Source organism: Zea mays, chromosome 1 (assembly GCF_902167145.1).
Source record: "Zea mays cultivar B73 chromosome 1, Zm-B73-REFERENCE-NAM-5.0, whole genome shotgun sequence".
NCBI lineage: Eukaryota > Viridiplantae > Streptophyta > Magnoliopsida > Poales > Poaceae > Zea > Zea mays.
In genome coordinates, this window is record NC_050096.1 from 99,723,021 (window position 1) to 99,744,744 (window position 21,724).

At 49.4% G+C, this 21,724-nt stretch overlaps 1 protein-coding gene across 2 annotated transcripts in view; it reads left to right on the forward strand.

The window, feature by feature from the left end:
• The first annotated feature begins 5,032 nt into the window (after positions 1-5,032).
• Positions 5,033-21,724, forward strand: part of LOC100272361 (uncharacterized) — a 33,325-nt gene continuing 16,633 nt past the window's right edge. The window contains exons 1-6 of one of the 2 annotated variants that reach the window (XR_002266902.3): positions 5,033-5,798; positions 6,495-6,725; positions 6,822-6,909; positions 7,324-7,532; positions 12,993-13,094; positions 13,167-13,229. Coding sequence is in view for 1 of the 2 variants with exons in the window: in NM_001359605.1 (NP_001346534.1) it covers positions 5,367-5,798; positions 6,495-6,725; positions 6,822-6,909; positions 7,324-7,532; positions 12,993-13,094; positions 13,167-13,229 (1,125 nt within the window). In the remaining variant the exon portion in view is untranslated. The remainder of the gene's footprint in view (positions 5,799-6,494; positions 6,726-6,821; positions 6,910-7,323; positions 7,533-12,992; positions 13,095-13,166; positions 13,230-21,724) is intronic. The other variant, NM_001359605.1, reaches the window with a different exon arrangement.

The window sequence follows — 21,724 nt, forward strand, 5'->3', positions numbered from 1 at the left end:
AGTGAGGTTAGATGGTGCCTCATTTTATCACTCCACATACAGTAATCTTCACCATCAAAATATGGTGGTTTGCCTAGGGGTACCGAAAGTAAAGGAGCGTGTTTTGGTATACGAGGATAGCGTAGAGGCATTTTACTATACTTCTTGCGCTCTTGACATTTTGAAGTAGTGGACTCGGCGCCGGATGTGGAAGGTGATGAAGAGTCGGTCTCGTAGTAGACCACATTCTTCATTTTATTTTTCTTCTTGTCACCCTTCCTATGTGACTTGATGGAGGAAGAGGATTCCTCCTTGTATTTGTCGTCGGACTCTCTCGACGGAGTCCTTCCTGAGCCTATGTCCTTGTCGCCGGGGACAATCTCCCTCTTGGCGTGATCTCTAGACATCACTTCGAATTTGTAGACTCTTAATGAAGCAATGGCTCTGATATCAATTGAAAGTCGTTGAGGGGGTGAATAGGCGAAACATGAAATTTACAAACTTATAACAAGCACTAAGCCTGGGTTAGCGTTAGAGTTAAATCGGAGTACAGAAGAATGTTTCTATTACTATGAGTTGCTCAAATTGATGCGGATAACTTTGGGAGCAAACTCAATTTAATATTAGCAAGGGAACTTTTAGAGAGAGGAAAGAGGGGAAAACAAATCAAGTGAAGATCACACAAATGAACATGGTGATTTGTTTACCGAGGTTTGTTTCTAGAGAACCTAGTCCCCGTTGAGGAGGCCACAAAGGCCGGGTCTATTCCAACCCTTTCCCTCTCTCAATCGGTCACACAGACCGGTCGAGGCTTCTCCTTAATCACTTGGGTCAATAAGACATCGCAAGGATCACCACACACTTAGGTTTCTCTTGCTAGCTTTACAAAGCACTTAGAGAATTAAGAATGAGAAGGAGAAAACAATCCAAGCAACAAGAGCAACAAAAGAACACAAAACACCCTCTCCCAAGTCATTAAGGAATTGAGTTGATTTGGAGGCTTGGAGAGCATTTGCTATATTGAATGTGTCTTGGAGTATAGTCTTTTGCTCTTGCAATGAATGTGAAGTTCAGAAAACTTGGATGACTTGAATGGAGGTGGTTGGGGGGTATTTATAGCCCCCAACCACTATTCTAGCCGTTGCTGGCGATGGAGCACCGAACATGGCACTGTTCACTGTCCGGTGCGTTCCACGTCAGCACACCATTGGGGTTTATAGTGGGTGACCATTGGAGTCCTTTGTCCTGTAGCTGCACCGGATAGTCTGGTGGCACACCGGACATATCTGGTGCATTCTGACTTCGCAGCCTAACATCTGACTTCTGTACTGTGTGCTTTTACTATACACGCAGTCGACCGTTGAGCGCCAGGTTACCGTTGCTCCTTTGGCTCACCGGACATGTCTGATGCACACCGGACAGTCCGGTAAATCATAGTGGAGCGTCCCATGGAAAAACCCGAGAGTGAGCAGTTTGCTGGGTGCTCTGCCTGGGGCATCGGACACTGTCCGGTGCGCCACAGGCAACACCATTTCATGTCTTTGCTCCATACTTTTTGAGTCCCCAACTTAATTTCTTTCTTGGTTTATGTTGAACCTTATGCACCTGAGATACATGACATCTAGACAAACTTAGTTAGTCCACGTGGTTTGTGATGGACGTCAAACACCAAAATCGAGTATAGGAAATGTTTTAACCCCTTTTCCCTTTCACTTGCTTATCTATAGCCCGAGGGGAGACTGACATTCCTTCTAAGACCGTGGTTCCTTCCGGGAGTTCCCAAGCCTTCTTTTCTGCTTTGATAGAGACCGGGTGGCCTTCAAGAATCTGGGGATCTTCAGCTCTCATGGGTTGGACTGGGTTGGATGAAGCGGGTTCTTGGATTCGTAGAGCTATACGTTGGTTGTGGGTTACCAAGTAGGCCTACATCAACTTCTGGATGTGCTCGTACTTGGCTTGCTTTAGGGCTTCAACAACAACGGCTTCACAACTTTCCAAGGCAGCTACATGAGCCTGAGTTGTGGTGAGATCCACATGGAGCTGACGCTTGCGCTTCTCTACATCTTCTGCTCGGGCAATCATCTGACGGTGGTGCCGAGCCGAGAGATCATACTGTGCATCCAGGGTAAGCAGGTATTCAGTGAGGTACACGACTGTGGGGTCGTCCTCAAGCAGTTGTTGTCCTTCCAATGCATGCATCCTGGCCATCCAAACAGGACAGTCTCTCTGAAAGGGTGGAAAGAAACTAAGCGGGTATTAGTTACATTAATGTTTAGTACTTCGCCAAGGTAATACATCAATCATTTCATTTATTCTAGCTAAGCCTAGGGGCTTTGGCATCTCAGGTATAATTATATTCAAGGACACACGAGTAGGTTTTAGAATTAAGCCCCACTAGTGGGCCAGAAAATCTCGCTTAGGGGCAACCATCGTTGCAACGGATATGATAAAGTTTTCACCCGTGTTCGTGTGTAATTCAAAGGTGCCAAACCACTCATATACAAGTGATCTCTCATTTTTGTCTTGGACAATTACTCTTTATGACCCCCCTGAGGATGTCTAATACCCTAAGAGTTGTTTTCGTATATCAATTACTTGGTTTTAGGCTCAAGGGGTGCGAGACATATGTCCTTGGTGGATGCATTCAATTTTTTGAATAAGGATCTATTAAAGTCAAAAGATTACATGAAAGGCCCTCAAACTCTTTATGTTAAACAACACGAGGCTTGGGGCTACACCTAATGGATGTGCTTTATAAGAAAGGGCACACCATTTGAAAAAAGTTTGAAAAGCACTTTATGACTTCTATCAAAACAATACTCAGATGTTGCTTGCAAGAAGATTTTAAAGTTCAACCATAAAGATATCAGAGGCTTGGAAAACTAAGATCATGGTTTTCCATAGGGCCGACTAGCCTGCAAGAAGATGAGTCAACCATGGACTACTAGAAAGGCATGGGACAAGCCGACGTGGCTTCCAGTGAGAAAATCGACCTAGTCGACTAAAGGAAGGACAATCTTTATAATAGTATTAGAACTCTTCTGTCTTAGTTGACTAGGACTATAACCGTGTGTCTACCCTAGGTAGAGGTACACCTATTTAATATAACATAAACAATAATTCAACGAAAGACTATCCAACACACAAGACATATGATATTACACTATTTAGTGGTCTAAATCTGTCTAAATTGTCGTTTCATGTTAACCATTGAATTTTGTTTTTCGTCGACACCCACCAAATCTTACCTTGAGTGACCTCATAGTAAGATTGTTGCTCATCAGACATCGACAATAGCTAGCCATTACAATCAGATCATGGCGCGACGTCCATTGTACTCTAGATACACCAGTGCCTTATGGTAGTTTGTTCTCTATAGCATGAGCTACAACCTCCCTAGTAGAATGAACCAGAGCACTTGTCCGGTGAACGCTTTAGCTTCTGGTCCAATGTACACATTGCAATTTGGTGTACCCCAACTCGCTACATTGGACACTTTCGATATCAATGTTGTCGCTATCCCTGAGATACGACACATGTCCTATTTGGTGCCTCTCTTTGGCACATACTAGACACTTGTGGTGCTATATGTCCAAAGGAGTCCTGAACCGAGCAGAGTACGTGGCATGGTTTTGATTGTGTCTTAATTGAGCATTGTAATAGGATGCTAATCAGGTGGTTTATATGTTAGCTTGGCTAGCTTTCCAAGAAAGAAAAGATTATATTTAGATCGATGAACTCCCTAACTTTATTTTACATTATCTAGTAAACAATGTAAGTATTTTCTTAAATTAATAAAGTGCAACAGTTAACTTCCTAAAAAGAACAATTGACACAAAAGAGTTTCGTTTTGGACGTCTAAGTCAAACAATCATAACTTTGGCTACCAATCTTCAAGCCACCTCCAACGTCTATCCCCACCTCTGCCCCGCCCCACATCCCATGCCATTTGGGGGGATTTGCCCTCCAATGGCTCTCTCAATATGTTAACTAGGTCTTTCCTTTGCGATTCTATTCTTGTTTAAGCTTTGTAACATAATAACAATTTGTATTATGATAGTATAAATGCTCTATGATTTTTAAAATTTCAAAAATTGATGATTTTTTTAAATAACTGAGTTATAATGTATATAGGGAGTTGAATAGGGAATGATTAGATACTGCCTTGTATGCGAGGGAGTATCATTTAGGGAACGATTGAAGATGATAATGATTAAATATGGTCTAAAAGGTTCATGTATTTTCACAAAATAAATCTAAAAATAAAATTCACAACATAGATATAAACCATATATATATTATGAAACTGTTTTTCTTAATAAATCTAAAAACATAAATATCATATTATTAATCTCTACAGCTTTTTAAAGTTAACAGTAAAAGATAAACATATTTAACTTAGAATACAACTAAGGCCCTATTTGTTTCGTTGGAATTGAATTCCATTCTAATAATTATAATTTAGACAAAACTAATTAAGTTCATATATTTATATATGTAATTTATTTGTATTTATCTTAAATCATATGAGAAAGATAATTATATACTATATTTATATTATAGAACATTTATATTATAGCGAAGCAAGTATAAGAATGTGTTATAAGTTGTACATTAGAAAAATGACATGAAAATCTATAGAATCAATTTCCATCTCTCACCCCATGAATTTGAGATAGAATTATATGATAATTTTGGAAAGTGGTGGAATATCACGTTTAAAAAAATAGCCTATTTCATTAGTAAGATTTTAATTTCTCAAAATGAAAGAAAAAACGGGACCTAATAGAAAAAGGGGAAGTATACATTAAAGTCAAATCTTGCTTAAGAAATGTCCAAGAAATTATTTTCTTGGCGTATTGTTCGAATATATACGGCGGTTAATACCACTGTGTTCGTTTTACTTTAAAACATGACATTATTTAATGATAAAAAAGGGGGGAAAAGAGAAGAAAACAACGCAAGCTCACTCGCGCTGAAGCCAATTAGGCAAACACGGAAGCCAATTGTCCTGAATGATCCCTCTCCCTACGTGGTAGTAGGGGCTGAAGCCACGAAGACAGAAGGTAAAAGTGAGATCGGAAGCAAGCAACAGCTTGGAAAACGGGCAGAAAAATAAAACGGAAAAGGAGCCAACCAAACCGATCGGTCGACCGATCAATCTCAATCGAAGCACCAGGAAAACTCGCGCAACACAAATCTCAACAATTATCCGGCTGGTGCGCCGGCGAGCACCGTCCTCCGGCGACCGGCTGGGCAGCAGCAGCAAAGGGGGATCTTGTCACGCTTCGAGATCGGTCGCCGCGCTGGGGGCGACTCACTCGCGCCACTCTTCCCCTTCCCTGCGCTGGTGGCGGAACCCTAATGCCGGCCCGAGTCTAGCCGCCATGGACTTTGCCAGCCGCCACGCCGCAGCGGAGGCGGCCACATCGGCATCCGCCGCTGCCCCCGCGGGCGTCGCCGAGGAGCCCGAGTACCTCGCCCGGTACCTCGTCGTCAAGCACTCTTGGAGGGGAAGGTACCGCCGGGTCCTTTGCATCGCCTCTTCCGGCGTCGTCACGCTCGACCCCACCACGCTCAACCTCACCAACTCCTACGATGCCCGCTCCGAGTTCGACCACGCTGAGGCTCTCACCGCCACCGACGAGTTCACGCTCGCAGTCCGCACCGATGCCCGCAGCAAGTTCAAGCCCATGCGCTTCTCGTCGCCGCTCCGCCCGGGGATCCTCACCGAACTCCACCGCCTCCGCCCGGTCCAGGCCTCCTTCGACTTCCCCGTTCTCCACCTCCGCCGACGCACCCACGAATGGTCCTCCTTCGTAAGCACACCCCCTTCCTGAATACCCGCTTCTATCAACTTCACATCCCGCTACTATCTACCGTGTTGTGCTGCCGTGAACAAAAAAAAAAAAAATAGAAATACAAGGCTGTGTTTCTTTTCTTTTTTGAAATAAACAAAGGCTTAGTTTCTGTAAGCAATTGTGCTGTACAACTCTATTCTGATCAATTGATGCTTCCATGCCCAATCTCATCTAGTACTACCCTACTTCATGATTCAACTTGTTGCATCCTTAAGATAATTCACCAGATCTCATAGCACCAGGCTACAAGTTCAAGCAGAACTATTGAAGATAATTCACATATTCACACATTCATTCTTGTTCAGTTGTTTGCGATTTTTTAACTATATGAAAAATAGTGCCACAAAATGTGCTCAAAATAACGACATGCTATGAAATACTACTCCCTCCAGTCAGATCCATATGATGTTTCAGACAGCAAGTCTGGCTTGCTTTTAACTTTAGTTTGTTGTTCGAAATGTCATATATAAGTGACTGGATGTGGTAGATGATTGTAGTGTACCAGTTCTATGGTCATTATTTAGATACCTAGCTGATTGCGGAGACCATCTTTGATAACTTATTACTCACATAATGCTGTATTGAAAGAAATACTGTTGTATTATCATCACATGATGTCTAATACTTTGGTTCTTGTATCTGAACATTCTGTAGAAATTTAAGGTCACTCCTGTGGGTGTTGAGCTCCTTGAGGCTTCTGGTGATATACGCTGGTGCTTGGACTTCAGAGATATGAATTCTCCGGCAATTGTACTCTTGGGGGATAGCTATGGGAGGAAGACTTCTGAAGGTGGAGGGTTTGTGCTATGCCCTCTTTATGGTAGGAAGTCAAAAGCTTTTATGGCTGCTTCAGGAACTACAAACACTGCAATTATATCGCATATGGTACACAATTTTGACCTTGTTCTTTTTGGTCGTTCCACTCCAGTGATACATGTTTTTTGTAGTTCTATGTAACTTCCTTTGTTGGTCATCTTTCAGACGAAAACTGCCAAATTAAAGATTGGATTATCACTATCTGTGGATAACTCACAATCAATGAAAGCGGATGACTTCATAGCAAAAAGAGGTAGACAGATCTCTAGTGATGGTGAACTTTAGATGTACTCTATTTTATTAGAGAATCTATTTAGATGTTGATAAGGATGAAGATGCTTGCTCAATACTTTTATATATCTACTTGATGTTCTCACTGCATTATCATGCCTCTAGTTTTGCCTTTCCATCCATATGTTTTGTAACTTGGCAGCTTGCAAAACACAAATGAACTGTGAGAATTAGGTAAAATGCCACCTTCAAGCTCCACATTGATCAACAAAATTCGCACTTGTCTCATGTTTTCGTTACACATTTATTGATGCTGCCGACCCTACATTCGTCTCATATAATAAAGGATTTAAAACTCTCAGTGATAGTTTATTTGTTACCTGTGAGCCCACTATGGTTTTCTCTGATTTTACTTGTATGTGGACTTCTTTCCCAGCTATGGAGGCAGTTGGAGCTGCTGAAACACGGCATGGAGAGTGGTCGGTAACAAGATTACGTTCTGCTGCGCGTGGCACTGCTAATATTGAGAGCTTAAGTTTGGGTGTTGGACCAAGGGGTGGGCTTGGAGAACAGGGTGATTCTGTCTCTCGTCTGCTTGTTCTTACAAGTACTTCACTTGTTGAAAGACGTCCAGAGAACTATGAGGTAGACAGTTTGTCCTCAATTTTATATGAATTGTTTAAACTCTTCTCCCCTAGAGCCATTAGCAATCCAAGAAATGGCAACAGCCCCCAACCCCCTCCCGCCTCCTCCTCCCCCCCCCACACACAAAATAGATCATATGATAGGTTCTTACTGTTACTAACCTTGGATTAGAGAAGGTAATCAGTTCTTAGGACTTGGTAGAATTTATATAGGAGACTCAGCTAATATGGGCCTTAACACCCCCTTTAAACTCAAGGTGGAAGCAGAGGATCTGAAGCATTGAGTTTGAACAAGTTGAGACGATGTTGTTCTCTTGTTTGTGCTTTTGTGAAGAAGTCTGCAACTTGCATTTCTGAGGGCACATGTTGAAGAGCAATAGTTTTCTGTTGACAATGAGACCGTGTGAAGAAAACATCGACACCAATATGTTTTGTAAGTTCATGCTTCACAAGATCATTTGCAATTTGAATGGCTCCAGTGCTGTCGCACAAAAGAGGCGTAGGAGTATCACAAAGATCAACCAATAACCATCGTAGCCATATAATCTCGGCAATAGTGGTAACAAGAGCTTGAAGTTCTGCTTCTACACTGGATCGTGATACAACAACTTGCTTCTTTGATTTCCATGCAATAGGAGAGGAACCAAGGAAAATACAATAACCAGTGATCAGAGCGATCACTCGCCCCAGTGGCATCAGAGTAGGCATGAAGCCGAAGAGGACTATTACAATCATAGAATAAGTCTCGAGATGTGGTTCCCCGTAAGTGTCTCAATACATGAAGCAAGTGACCATAATGGACTGAAGTAGGTGTAGAGACAAACTGACTCAGAATATGAACATCATGTGCAATATTCGGTCGAGTGATAGTGAGGTAGACTAGACTGCCGACTAGATGCCGATATCTGGATGGATCCTGTAGTAGTGAACCATCATTCGGACAAAGTTGTAAATGAATATCCATGGGCGTTGCAGCTGTACGTTTATCAGTCAGACCAGAGGGACCAATAAGGTCTTGGATGTATTTGGACTATAATATCCCTTTGTAGATTGTAATACCTCAATACCCAGGAAATATCCAAGAGGGCCTAAATCAGACATCTTAAACTGCTCACTAAGATGTTGTTTTACTTGAGAAATATATTCTGGAGCATCACCTGTAATCATCATGTCATCAACATTTAATAGGAGCAAGGTGCGCCCTCGTGAAGAGGAATACAGAAATAAAGCAGGATCATGGTCACTAGGGGTAAATCCAACAACCCTTATGACAACGACGAACTGTTGAAACCAAGCACGAGGGGCCTGTTTCAATCCATATAAAGCTTTACGCAGACGACAGACATGTCTGGAAGGAATATCAACTCCTGTGGTGGGTGCATATAAACTTCTTCGTGTAAATCACCATGAAGAAAAGCATTTTTGACATCCATCTGAGAGATAGTCCATGAAGAAGATGCTGCAACAACAATCAAAATACGAACAGTCGTCATATGTGCAACCGGTGCAAAGGTTTTATCATAATCTAGTCATTGAGTCTGCTGAAAACCTCTTGCCACAAAACGAGCTTTATATCGCTCAACTGAACCATCGGATTTGGTCTTAATCTTAAAGACCCATTTACATGTTATAAGGACTGCATGAGATGGTAAAGGAACAAGATCCCAAGTACCAGTTCGATCAAGAGCTTCCAACTCTTGCATAGCAAGCCACCATTCATGAATACCAGAAGCTTCATGATAATTAGATGATTTAACAATTATTGCAGCAGCACTAGGAAATCCATAGCGGTCTGGAGGTTCAATTGTACTACGATCACGAAGATGATATTCCTTGGTGATTTGGTAACACATCAGCAAACTATGACCCATCAACAATCTGTAGATCATCAGAAACAACTGGAGAGTCATCATTGTTAGTACAAACATCAACAACAGGTTTGTCATCTGGACCGGCTATGGGACTAGTGCGAGGACGACGAATGTAGGTTTTAGTAATTGGTGGTTTAGAAGCAAAGTGTGAAGTAGGTGTTGAGGTAGAAGGATTTGTAATGGGAATGAGAACATTAGGAGAGAATGTGGTAGACGATGCTGTAGTGAAAGATGAAGACCCAGATGTAGGAGCATGGATGGGAGGAAGCCACATGAAAAAGGTGGACTCTGTAGAAAAAGAAGATGAATGTGTGAGTAATAAAAGAAAGGTCGGTTTTCATTAAAACTCACATCACGAGAAATACGAATGCGACGTGCTGAAGGATCATAACAGCTATAGCCTTTGTGCTCCGGACTATATCCAAGAAAAACACACTCAACAGATTGAGCGGTTAATTTAGTCCGTTCACAAGAGACTAACAACACGTAGCATGTACATCCAAAAACTCTAAGATGGTTATAACGCGGAGGAGTTCTAAAGAGAACTTCACCAGGAGTTTTTCTTGAGAGTTTTGATGATGGTTGTCTATTGATGAGGTAGACAACAGTAGACACTGCTTCACACAAAAAATACGAGGGAACAAAAGAAGATATCAAAGAGTGCGAGCAGTTTCTATGACATGACGATGCGTTCAACAACACCATTTTAAGCATGAGCACCAGGGCACGAAAGCTGAGCAAGAGTACCCTCTGAAGTTAGAAATTGTCGAAAAGAATCGGATAAATATTCACCACCAGAATCGGAGCGAAATTTTTTAAAGGAGTCGGAAACTGGTGTGAATCATGCGAGCAAAAGCCCTATAGATAGAAAGCAACTCAGAACGACGTTTCATGACATAAATCCAAGTATAATGAGAATGATCATAAACAAAAATAACATAATATTTGTTTCCACCTTTTGAATCCGAAGGAGCTGGACCCCAAACATCAGAGTGAACAAGATCAAATGGTGTAGCAGAATGAGAAGCATTGGTAAAATAAGGAAGTTGTATTTGTTTTCCAAGATGACAACCCTTACAATGAAGGCTAGACTCAGATGACGTACGGCCTAAACAACCTGATTTTATTAAGGTGGACAGACGCGAGCCACACAAATGACCTAGACGGTGATGCCATTGGGCAAAAGAAGCAGCACGAACTGAAGCTGCAGAAAGCACACAGGCCGAAGATGATGAAGTGGATGAAGAAAGGCGCAAGCTGTCAGGATGTAGAGGCGAGGAGCAGTCCTACGGCGACGGCCGGTCCCAATCACAGACCCTGTGCGACGATCCTGTACAAAACAAGATGAGTCATCAAATCCAACAAAGCAATTGTGATATGTAATTTGTCCAACTGAGAGAAGATTCATGGACATCTCATGGACAAAAAATATATTAGGAACGGTAAACCGAGGAGTGCAAAGAGAACCCTTGTGGGTTAGATGGCATAAAGTACCATCTGCGGTTTGAACAGAGGCATCTTCTATAACAGGTGTAGAAGAGACTAACTGTGACTGATCAGATGTCACATGAAAGGAGGCCCCTGAGTCTAGAGCCCAAGTCGATGATGAGGCTATAGCTGGTGAAGTAGAAGCAATAGCAACTGAACCTCTAGGTGCAGAACCTGTGCCACGACCATGAGCTGCCCGTCGTGTATGGAAATCGGCCAACTTCTCTGGAAATTTAATAAAACAATTTTCAGACCGATGGGTGTTCTTCTTGCAATGCTCACAAGGTACTGAGGAATAACTCCTTGCTACATAGGACTTATGAGCAACAACAACACACTATGAAAGCTAGAACCAGTAGCGGAAGACAGCTTTGAGGTGAGTCTCTTCAGCCAGTAGATCAGACAAAGCCTTTGTCATTGTAAGAGTATCAGAACTATGGAGCAGTCATGCATGAAGAGAGTCATATTCAGTCTGAACCCCCATAACAAATCTATATGTAAAGAACTTTTCAATAAACTGATGAGCCGGACATGGATTAGTTGCACAGGCTGGCACCATAGATAGCAAAGAACCCATCAAATGATCAAAAGCAGAATAGTGTGTAAGAGAGCACCACTGTCTTGAACAAACCGGCCCTTCAAATGTGACCAAATAGCTTTAGCAGTGGCGAACTTGGACAAGCTCATTATCATGGATGGTTTAGTGCTATTAACCATGGCAACCATGACCTTGCCATCATTGATCTGCCAAGTTTTAACATCTGCAGCATTGCTACGATCCTCACGTAAAGCAGGAGAATCTTCAGTTAAGTGAAAAAGCAAACCATTTTTTTCGAAAAACGCAGGAGAACTGCGCCTCATTATATTAAGAAGGAAAAAAGGGTCTAAGGAGACCAGGTACAATAGGACAGACTTCCTTACGGAGGCTGAAAAACCAGAAAACCAAAATAATCCATCTGAGACAACAAACTACTACTAGGATAAACTCCCCCCGAGGCTAAACCTCAAGAAGGGGGGCAGACAGATAGGAAAGTCCTTTAGCCCCAGCCATTTCCCACATCCATCTTTCCTCCAGAGCCATCCTAATGGCTAAAGACACATTAGGATTCCAGTTATCAAAGACACATTTGTTGCGATGGTTCCAGATAATGTAGGCCCCCAAAGCAATAAGAGAATTGAGCCCCTTTCTAACCAGACCTCTGACCGAAGAAGAGGCTTCTTCCCGCCAGCTCATGAAGGAGGACAAACCAAGTAGACCATTACCACGTAGAGCAGTCTGAACACAGAAAGCCCACTCTGGATAATTCTGACCATCAAGGATGATATTAACCACAGTAGCATTGACTGACATGATGATCGATTGATGTGACGTACAAAGGATGCAGACCAGTGAATAATGCAAACCAGTGAAGAGATAACCTTCACTGTCAACCAAAAAAATCACCATTGCGGAGGGGCGAGGATCTGGTCAGCCTGGAGGGGATCTGGTCAGGGCGCTGGCTGGAAGCAGTTGGATCCCAGGAGGGCAGGTCTTGTACAGCGGTGGTCCTGCGTGGATGGCAGCTGGCTGGAGGCGGGTGGGACCTGGCGGATCTGGTTGGAGGCGGCGAAGTCCTGGCGGTTCCCTCCGCGATCCGGCGCAGAAGAGTCCTGCGCGGAGGCCGGCGGACGTGGAGGCCGGCGTGGAAGGAAGCCGCGGACGAGCTGCGGTCGAGGAGGCCTCGACGGCAGCCTGAGACGGAGTGGCTCAAGCCTCGACGATGGCCTGAGAAGGCGCGGACGTGGAGGGCGCGACGACGCGGAAGAGGCCTGGTGCGACGGTGGCTTGAGGCAGCCTGAGACGGCACAGAAGTGGCCTGCAGACGTGCAGACCCGACGCCGCGACAACGACGGCAACCTGAGGCAGGCTGAGAAGGCTGGCCGCGACGGCGGCAGGAAAAAAAGGAGATTAGGCCCTAACCCTAACCTGCTTTGGTACCATGTTACTAATCTTGGATTAGAGAAGATAATCAGTCCTTAGGGTAGAATATATATAAGAGACTCAGCTAATATGGGCCATATGGGCCTTAACACTTACTTGTTTGCACTGAATTTCTTTCCAGGCTGCCATTGTACGACCACTCTCAGCAGTAAGTGCTCTTGTTCGATTTGCTGAAGAGCCACAGATGTTTGCATTTGAATTCAATGATGGCTGCCCAATTCATGTAAGTAGACAGCATACAGGTCTCTATCCAATTACAGGAAATGTCATCTAATTGTTCTATGTTTTTTCTCAGGTATATGCAAGCACTTCCCGTGATAATCTACTTGCAACAGTTCTTGACATTTTACAAACCCAGGTATATTTGTTTTCTCTCTCATTGTGAACCAATTGACGTCATATTGCCTTGGTATATTTCACACCCAAATTTAAGGTGATTAACAAGCATGACTTTCTCTTGTGCTTTTGCACAACTTAGCGGGAACGTCATACATCCTAGACATGACTTTAAGTGTGTCATCTAGGTACCCAAACCTAAGTATCACACATTTAGGTGCCAAAATTTGTATCTTAGCGACTAATTGTCATGATGACACTTGAATGCTGTTTAAACCAAAGGGTGTTCATGGGCTGCTAGATAAGGTCCACAAAAAATCTTGTAAAAACTGTCCAGCTCCATGAAGTTTCCTTAAAATACAAACCCATTTCCCTAGCAGTTTCAAGTAGCATGTCTGGGTTGGAATTTGACTAGGATTCAGCCAAGGTGGCATGCCATCTTTAGTTACCTATATAGCATATAACTGGAACATTTTGTGACCCATTTATATAAGTTCACCGATTAAAGATGCAATTCCTAAGTTTGTGAACCCAACTACCCAAGTGATATGATACTGCTCTACATGTTTCAGGACCTAAGGTGCATTTTATTCTTCTGGTAGCATTCAATCTATATTTTTGATCCATTTATCTTGAATTACGCTAGAGTCATGAAGAGTACAGATTCAAATTTATGTACACCAACACCACTTAGGCCTAGTTTGGGTACTTTAGTATTGATCCCAATCCACATGTATTGAGGTGGATTGGGGTGTAATTTAAACTAATTTACACCCCAATTCACTCCAGCACATGTGGATTGTAGTCAATACTAGAGTACCCAAACAAATCCTTATGGGCTTATGGCAACTTTTTATTTGCAAATATGGATATGCTTGCTAAGATCCATATAAGTAGAATGACCAAAAATACCTGGAGAAGCACCATTCTGTTCCAATTTGATTTGTGTATTTGTTTAGTGTTGCCGTTCCACATAATCACATCCTCTATATTTAATACATTGTATAATAACTTCAACTCATACTTCAGAGGTGAAATCTTGATTGTGTAACGACATAGTGCAAGCTATTATGTCATGGGCATCATAGGGAGCGGTCACCACCATGCAGTCTGCACCCGTAGGAAAGGAAAGAATAAGATTGAGATGAGCTGGGATAAGGCTAGAGAATAAGATTGAGATGAGAGAATTGTGGAGAGTTGGTTAGCAGCAGATAAGTCCAAGAAAGTATGAGTTAGTTGAGAGTTTGTAGGAGAAGTTGGTTAGCCATAGGGCTATTTATAAGCCGCATGGCAGCAGGGAATAAATCAAGCAAGGTCATTATCAAACCAATCTCTCTCTCTTGCAATGACCCTCCCAAGCGCCTAGGGCTGCTACCCTAGAACCAAGCCTGCGACAGAGGGGTATAACCTCGCCGGAGAAGACAGCTATCCCCATGGACCGACACCTGGTATCAGCTCCAGGTTATCCTCACCACCACCAGCCGCCGCGCCATCAGCCGCCGCAACGCCCTCTCCAACTCCAGATGCATTCACTCGGCTCGAAGAGAGTTTTGGCCGTTTCGCAGAGAAGTGGGATCAGTTCGTTGTGATGTTCCACCGCTACAAGGAGAAGACAGAGAAGGAACTCCAAGCAGCGGTGCGGCTTCAGGCGGCATCGCGAGGGTTCCTGGCACGCCGCCAGGTACAGTCCCTTCGTAGGGAGAAACACCTTGCTGTGGCCTCCAGGGCCACCCCATGGCCGTCATCACATGAGCAGGCCATGGTGCGCCTGCAAGCCGCAGTGCGCGGCTTCCTTGTTAGGCAGGCGGTGCGGAAGCTGCACTTGCTGATCAGCTCATCGTTGCACCAACTCGCAGCCTGCGCGCCCAACCACCAGGTCTCGTCTATACTTTTTGAACCCCCTGCAGAAGTCGAGATCTGGGTATGCAGCCCCCCTGCACGGCCAAAGAGGGTCGTCTCCTTCATTCGGGCAGCTGCCTTGGTGCTGGACAGACCCAACATAAGAACGGGCTGGTTCCTCCTTCACCTTTCATCCAACATGAAGTCCGCAGTTCAGCTCTTTCCTTGGGATCCAGGAGGACAGGAGGACATAGCTGCAGTTCAAATTTATATTTTAGTTCCACAATTATTTTGTATTTTCGTCTTAAATAATAAAGGTAAGCCGAGATGTAAAAGACTTAACCTTAAGTCGTGTCAGGTAAGTCTATGGCAGCTCGAGGACGAGCTAGTACTCAAGGGAGGGGGAGATGTTGTTGGAATGTGTGCCCATACCCTAAATAGGGGTTGGGAGTGATATTAAATAGAGTGAGTAACTGGGCCAAGGCCCATTACACAGGGGTATAACGGTCATTACAAGGGGAATAACACAAACCCTAGACGGGTAGTCTAACACCCCCCCGCAGTCACAACTCTATCCTGTACAGATGTTGAGACTGGATCGGAAGTCTAAAAAGACACTCGACGGTAACCCCTTGGTGAAGATGTCGGCGAACTGAAGCGTGGTGGGGACGCTGAGAACGCGGACGTCACCGGCAGCGACACGCTCGCGGACGAAGTGCAGGTCGATCTCCACATGCTTCGTGCGCTGATGCTGCACGGGGTTGGTGGAGAGGTAGACCGCGCTGACGTTGTCGCAGTAGACGAGGGTGGCGCGCTGGAGGGGACTGTGGAGCTCGTGGAGGAGCTGGCGCAGCCAGGAGGCCTCGGCCACGCCGTTGGCCATGGCACGGTACTCGGCCTCAGCGCTGGAGCGAGAGACGACGGGCTGCCTCTTGGCGGCCCAAGAGACGAGGTTGGCGCCCAGGAAGACGGCGTAGCCGGAGGTGGACCGGCGCGTGTCGGGACAGCCAGCCCAGTCAGCGTCGGTGTAGACCACGAGCTCCGACGTCGGGGATGGGCGGAGTAGGAGGCCGTAGTCGAGGGAGCCGCGGAGGTAGCGTAGAATCCGCTTGAGCGCAGTGAGATGGGGCTCCCGCGGAGTGTGCATATGCAGGCACACCTGCTGGACGGCGTAAGCGATGTCGGGCCTGGAGAACGTGAGGTACTGGAGCGCGCCGGTGAGGCTCCGGTAGGACGTCGCGTCGGCAACCGGAGGCCCGTCGTCCTCAGAGAGCTTCGCCTGAGTGTCGACAGGCGTGGAGCAGGGCTTGCAGTCAGACATGCCAGCCCGCTCCAGGATGTTGATGGCGTACTGGCGCTGGTGGAGGAAGAGACCCTGGGGCCGACGTTCGGCGGTGATGCCGAGGAAGTGGTGGAGGGGCCCCAGGTCCTTCATCGCGAACTCCCGCTGAAGGGCGACGATCGTGCGGTGAAGGAGGTCGGCGGTGGATGCCGTGAGCACAATGTCGTCGACGTAGAGCAGGAGGTAGACGGTGTCGTCGCCGCGCCGGTAGATGAACAGGGACGTGTCCGACTTGGCCTCGACGAAGCCGACGGAGGCCAGGTAGGAGGCGAAGCGACTGTACCAAGCCCGTGGCGCTTGCTTGAGGCCGTACAGGGACCGGTTCAGCCGGCAAACCAGGTCCGGACGGTCAGTGTCGACGAAGCCGGTGGGCTGGCTGCAGTAGACAGTCTCCGTCAGAGTGCCATGGAGGAAGGCATTCTTGACATCGAGCTGATGGATCGCCCAGTCGCGGGAGAGGGCGAGGGAGAGGACGGCGCGAACAGTGGCGAACTTGACGACAGGGCTGAAGGTCTCGTCGTAGTCCACTCTGGGGCGCTAGGTGAAGCCCCGAAGGACCCAACGGGCCTTGTAGCGGTCGAGGGAGCCGTCCGAGGTCAGCTTGTGGCGAAATAGCCACTTGCCGGTGACCACGTTGGTGCCTGGAGGACGCGGCACCAGGTCCCAGGTGTGGTTGGCCAAGATGGCCGCGTACTCCTCCTTCATAGCGCGACGCCAATGTGGGTCGGCGAGGGCAGTGCGAACGGAGGAGGGTACCGGGGAAGCATCGGGTGGAGTGCTGGTCGTAGCGGCTGCCAGGATGAGCCGGTCAACGGGGCGGAGAACGCCAGCGGCGCGCCGAGTCACCATCGGGTGGACGTGTCCGGGGTCGCGGTGGATGGCGACCGGGTGGTATACGGACGACTCGGAGTGAGCCGCCGGAACGTCGGGAGCGGCTGGTGGGGCCGGCTCTCGGCGGTGATAGACGACGGCGGGGTCGGCGAATCGGGCCGCGCTCGTCGACGGGCCCGAGTCGGGGGGCGCCGAGGTAGTGGCGTGGCCGCGACGATGGTAGACGAGGGCGGGGTTGGCGAATCGAGCCGGAGTCGACGGGGCCGCACGTGGCGCAGGCGGGGTAGACGGGGCCGCGCGTGGCGCAGGCGGGGTCGACGGGGCCGCGCGTGGCGCAGGCGGGACCGACGGGGCCGCGCGTGGCGCAGTCGTGGTCGACGGGGCCGCGCGTGGCGCAGGCGGGGTCGACGGGGCCGCGCGTGTCGCGGAAGAGGTTGTGGGGGCCGCACGAGGAGCAGGTAACGGCGCAAGACGGGGAGCCGAAGGTGGGGGAGGAATTGGATCGGACTCGAGGAGGAAGTCAAGGTCGGTGGGTGGGGTGGAGCCAGCAAGGGGAAACACATCTTCGTCAAAGATGACATGACGAGAGATGATGATACGGTGGGAGGTGAGTTCCAGACACCGGTACCCCTTATGGTCAGGGGAGTAGCCAAGGAATAGACAGCGGGTGGAGCGAGGAGAAAGCTTATGTGGAGCGGTAGCGGAAGTGTTAGGGTAGCAGGCACAACCGAACACGCGAAGGTGGTCATAGGAAGGGGTTGTGCCGTATAGGGCGAAGTGAGGGGTAGGGTGGCGAACCGCCTTCGAGGGAAGACGGTTCAGGAGGTGGGTGGCAGTGTGCAGGGCCTCTGCCCAGTAGCTGGCAGGGAGAGACGCCTGGAAGAGGAGGCAGCGGAGCATATTAGTGGTGGTGCGGATCATGCGTTCGGCTCGACCGTTCTGTGCAGATGTGTAGGGGCAGGAGAGACGCAACTGGACGCCATGAGTGAGGAAGAAGGATCGAGAGGCGTTGTTATCGAACTCGCGGCCATTGTCACACTGCAGAGCACGGACCGGGCGACGAAACTGAGTGGATACCCAGGTGAAGAAGTGTGTGAGAGTGGTGAATGTGTCCGACTTCAAACGAAGCGGGAAGGTCCAGAGAAAATGGGAAAAATCATCCAAAATCACCAAGTAGTATTTATAGCCAGAAAGACTGAGTACAGGGGAGGTCCAAAGATCACAGTGAACCAGGTCAAAAGCCTGCTCAGCCCGAGAAGAAGAAGTAGTAAATGGGAGACGAGTATGTCGGCCTAACTGACAAGCATGACAGAGACCCTCAAAATGTCCCCTACTACATGAAGGATCTAGACTACTGGTAATCTTGGTCATGACGTCGGGTCCAGGATGGCCGAGACGTCGATGCCATGTGGTGGAGGAGGTGGTGGAGACCAGGGCAGGAGGTGGAGACACGCCGGCGGTGGAGGGCTGGAGCGTGTAGAGTGGCCCCGAGCTGTCACAGCGGGCGAGAAGGGTCCTGGTGGCCAGATCCTTCACAGAAAAACCAGAGGGGTCAAACTCAATGGAACAGGAGTTGTCAGTGGTGAATCGACGAACAGAAAGAAGGTTGTGAGTGATGTGGGGAGCTACGAGAACATCGTTGAGGTAAAACGGCCCAGGGAGAACCGAGGCACCTACTGAGGTGACTGGTAGAGTGGAACCGTTTCCAACGACGATCGAGGATGGGTGAGAGGGGAGGGGGGGATGAGAGCGAGAGAGTGTGCCTGCCGTGGGAGTGGTGTGGTACGAGGCACCGGAGTCGATCACCCAGTCGGAGGAGGGTGGGGTCATCGCCATGGTGCTGAATGCAGCGGCGAGGGAGGCGCTGTCCCAACCACCGACCGGCGGGGACCAAGGCGTCGAGGTGTGGGTCCCCGGGGGCAGGAGCGCGGGCGGAGCCTGGGGCACGACGGGAACACCATAAGGAGGTGTGCCGTAGTGAGGTGTAGCCAGGAGGGCTGGCGCCGGAGGACGGGGGGTACTCGGTGCCTGGCCCGGCCACATGGCGATGGTTCCGGTCCAGGGGTTGTAGAATGACGGCCACGCGGGGCCGCCACCCCGGCTGGAGGGACCACCACGAGAGGAGCCGCCGCTCCCACGGCCGCCCTTGCGGGAGCGACGACCCCCGTCGGTCGTGGAAGGCGGACGAGGGGCCGCCGGGACGGCAGGTGGGGGGCGGGTGGGAGCCCCGGTCGACGGAGGGCGGGTGGCCTGGCCCCCTGAAGGCGGCTGACCACTGGTAGGAGCGCTGTAGAGGGCCGAGGCAGGAGTGGGTGCCTCATTCGCCATGGTAAGCTCCTCGAGGAGTAGCTCGTTCCGCACGGCGTGGAAGGTGGGGAAGGGTACGCTCCTCTTGATGAGAGCCTTTAGGTGGCCGTAGCGGGGGCTGAGGCCACGCAGGAGGTTCAGCACCAGGGTGCGATCGGCAACGGGCTCGCCGAGATCGCGGAGAGAGTCAGCCAGGCCCTTCATCTGGCGGCAGTATTCGCCCACGGAGAGGTCCCCCTGAGAGAACAGGTGGAACTGGGCGTCGAGGTGGAGTGCCCGAGCATCTCGATTCCCGAGGAACTGGTCCTCGAGAGCGAGCCACGCCTGGCGCGCAGTGTCCGCCTGGTCGCGGATGATGTCCTGTAGCTCGACGGTGATGGTGCCGTGGAGCCACGAGAGGACAACACTGTCCATGAGGCACCAGGAGCGAGGTGACGGAGTGTCGTGGTCGATGAGGACGTGGTCGTCGAGGACGAACCGCCGCAGTGTGAGAAGGACCTGTCCTCGCCAACGGGAGTAGTGGGGAGACGCCGGATCCAACACCACGGACACGAGGGCCCGGATGTTGTGCAGGCCGGCTGCTTGAGCGTGAAGAGCAGCGATGAGGTCGGCGTCGAGGTCAGAGGCGTGGGGGTCCTCTGGGGGCTCCGCATCGGCGAGAGTCGGGTGGCCGAGGAGACGCTGCGTGGTGGCCATCTGGGTAGTCAGAGCAGCGCCCAGGGCACGCTCACGCTCCAGGGCGATGGAGGCAGCGCGCTCGCGCTCCCGCGAGGCCGTCACAGCGGCCTGGATCGAGGCGAGGGTGCTGACGAGCGGGGGGTCGGTGGTGGGGATGGTGGAGGGTGCGACACGATGACTCCAGGTGGGTGAAGCGAAGGCGGGGAAGCCCGGCGGGGAGGTGCGATGCAGGGGCAGCGGGGATGAGGCGTGGAGCGGTCCGAGGCCGGTGATGTAAGGGGCCCCTCCATGGGCGGGCTCGCTGCCGGTTGCAGCGGGGGCGATGGTACCGGTGGCGGCAGTGGTGTTGTCGTCCATGGCGGCGGGGTCGCAGGGGCAGGGGCGCGGCCTGGCCAGGCGCCTGGTCGAGGAGGCGCAGGGACGACGGGCGCCGCTCCCTGCGGGCCTGGTGCCTGGTCGAGGTGGGATGTCGGGCGCCGCTCACAGGGGGAAGGCCGGCAGCGGCGGACGTGCAGGGGCAGAGGCCCTGGGCGCGACGAGCGCGCAGGGGAGGAAGACCGGCGGCCGAGGGAGGCCGGCGGCGGCGTCCGGGGTCGGGTCCGGCGGCGGCGGACGCGCAGGGGTAGAGGGGCCCTGGGCGCGACGAGCACGCAGGGGAGGGGAGACGGGAGGCGGCGGCGGGCGCGCAGGGGCAGAGGGGCGCTCCGCGCCTGGGCAGGGGCCGGCGGCTGGTGGAGCCGGCGGCAGGGAGGGATAGGGACTGGGGAGCCGGCGGCTGGGAGGGAGAGGGAGGCCGGCGGCTGGGGTGCCGGCGGCGGGAGAAGAGGGACGGCGGCGGGAAAACTAACCCTAGCTCTATGATACCATGTTGGAATGTGTGCCCATACCCTAAACAGGGGTTGGGAGTGATATTAAATAGAGTGAGTAACTGGGCCAAGGCCCATTACACAGGGGTATAACGGTCATTACAAGGGGAATAACACAAACCCTAGACGGGTAGTCTAACAGATGTCATGGGCATCATAGGGAGCGGTCACCACCATGCAGTCCGCACCCGCAGGAAAGGAAAGAATAAGATTGAGATGAGTTGGGATAAGGCTAGAGAATAAGATTGAGATGAGAGAATTGTGGAGAGTTGGTTAGCAGCAGATAAGTCTAAGAAAGTAGGAGTTAGTTGAGAGTTTGTAGGAGAAGTTGGTTAGCCATAGGGCTATTTATAAGCCGCATGGCAGCAGGGAATAAATCAAGCAAGGTCATTATCAAACCGATCTCTCTCTCTTGCAATGACCCTCCCAAGCGCCTAGGGCTGCTACCCTAGAACCAAGCCTGCGGCAGAGGGGTATAACCTCGCCGGAGAAGACAGCTATCCCCATGGACCGAAGGTCCATGACATATTATGCATGTCCATTTCTCCTACTTGGATTGATTTTCCTCATGTTACTCAGTTTTTTAGAGTCAAGCATAGAGTAGGACACAGATGAGTGTAGAGTACTAATCTATGCTCATGGCCATGGGTGTGG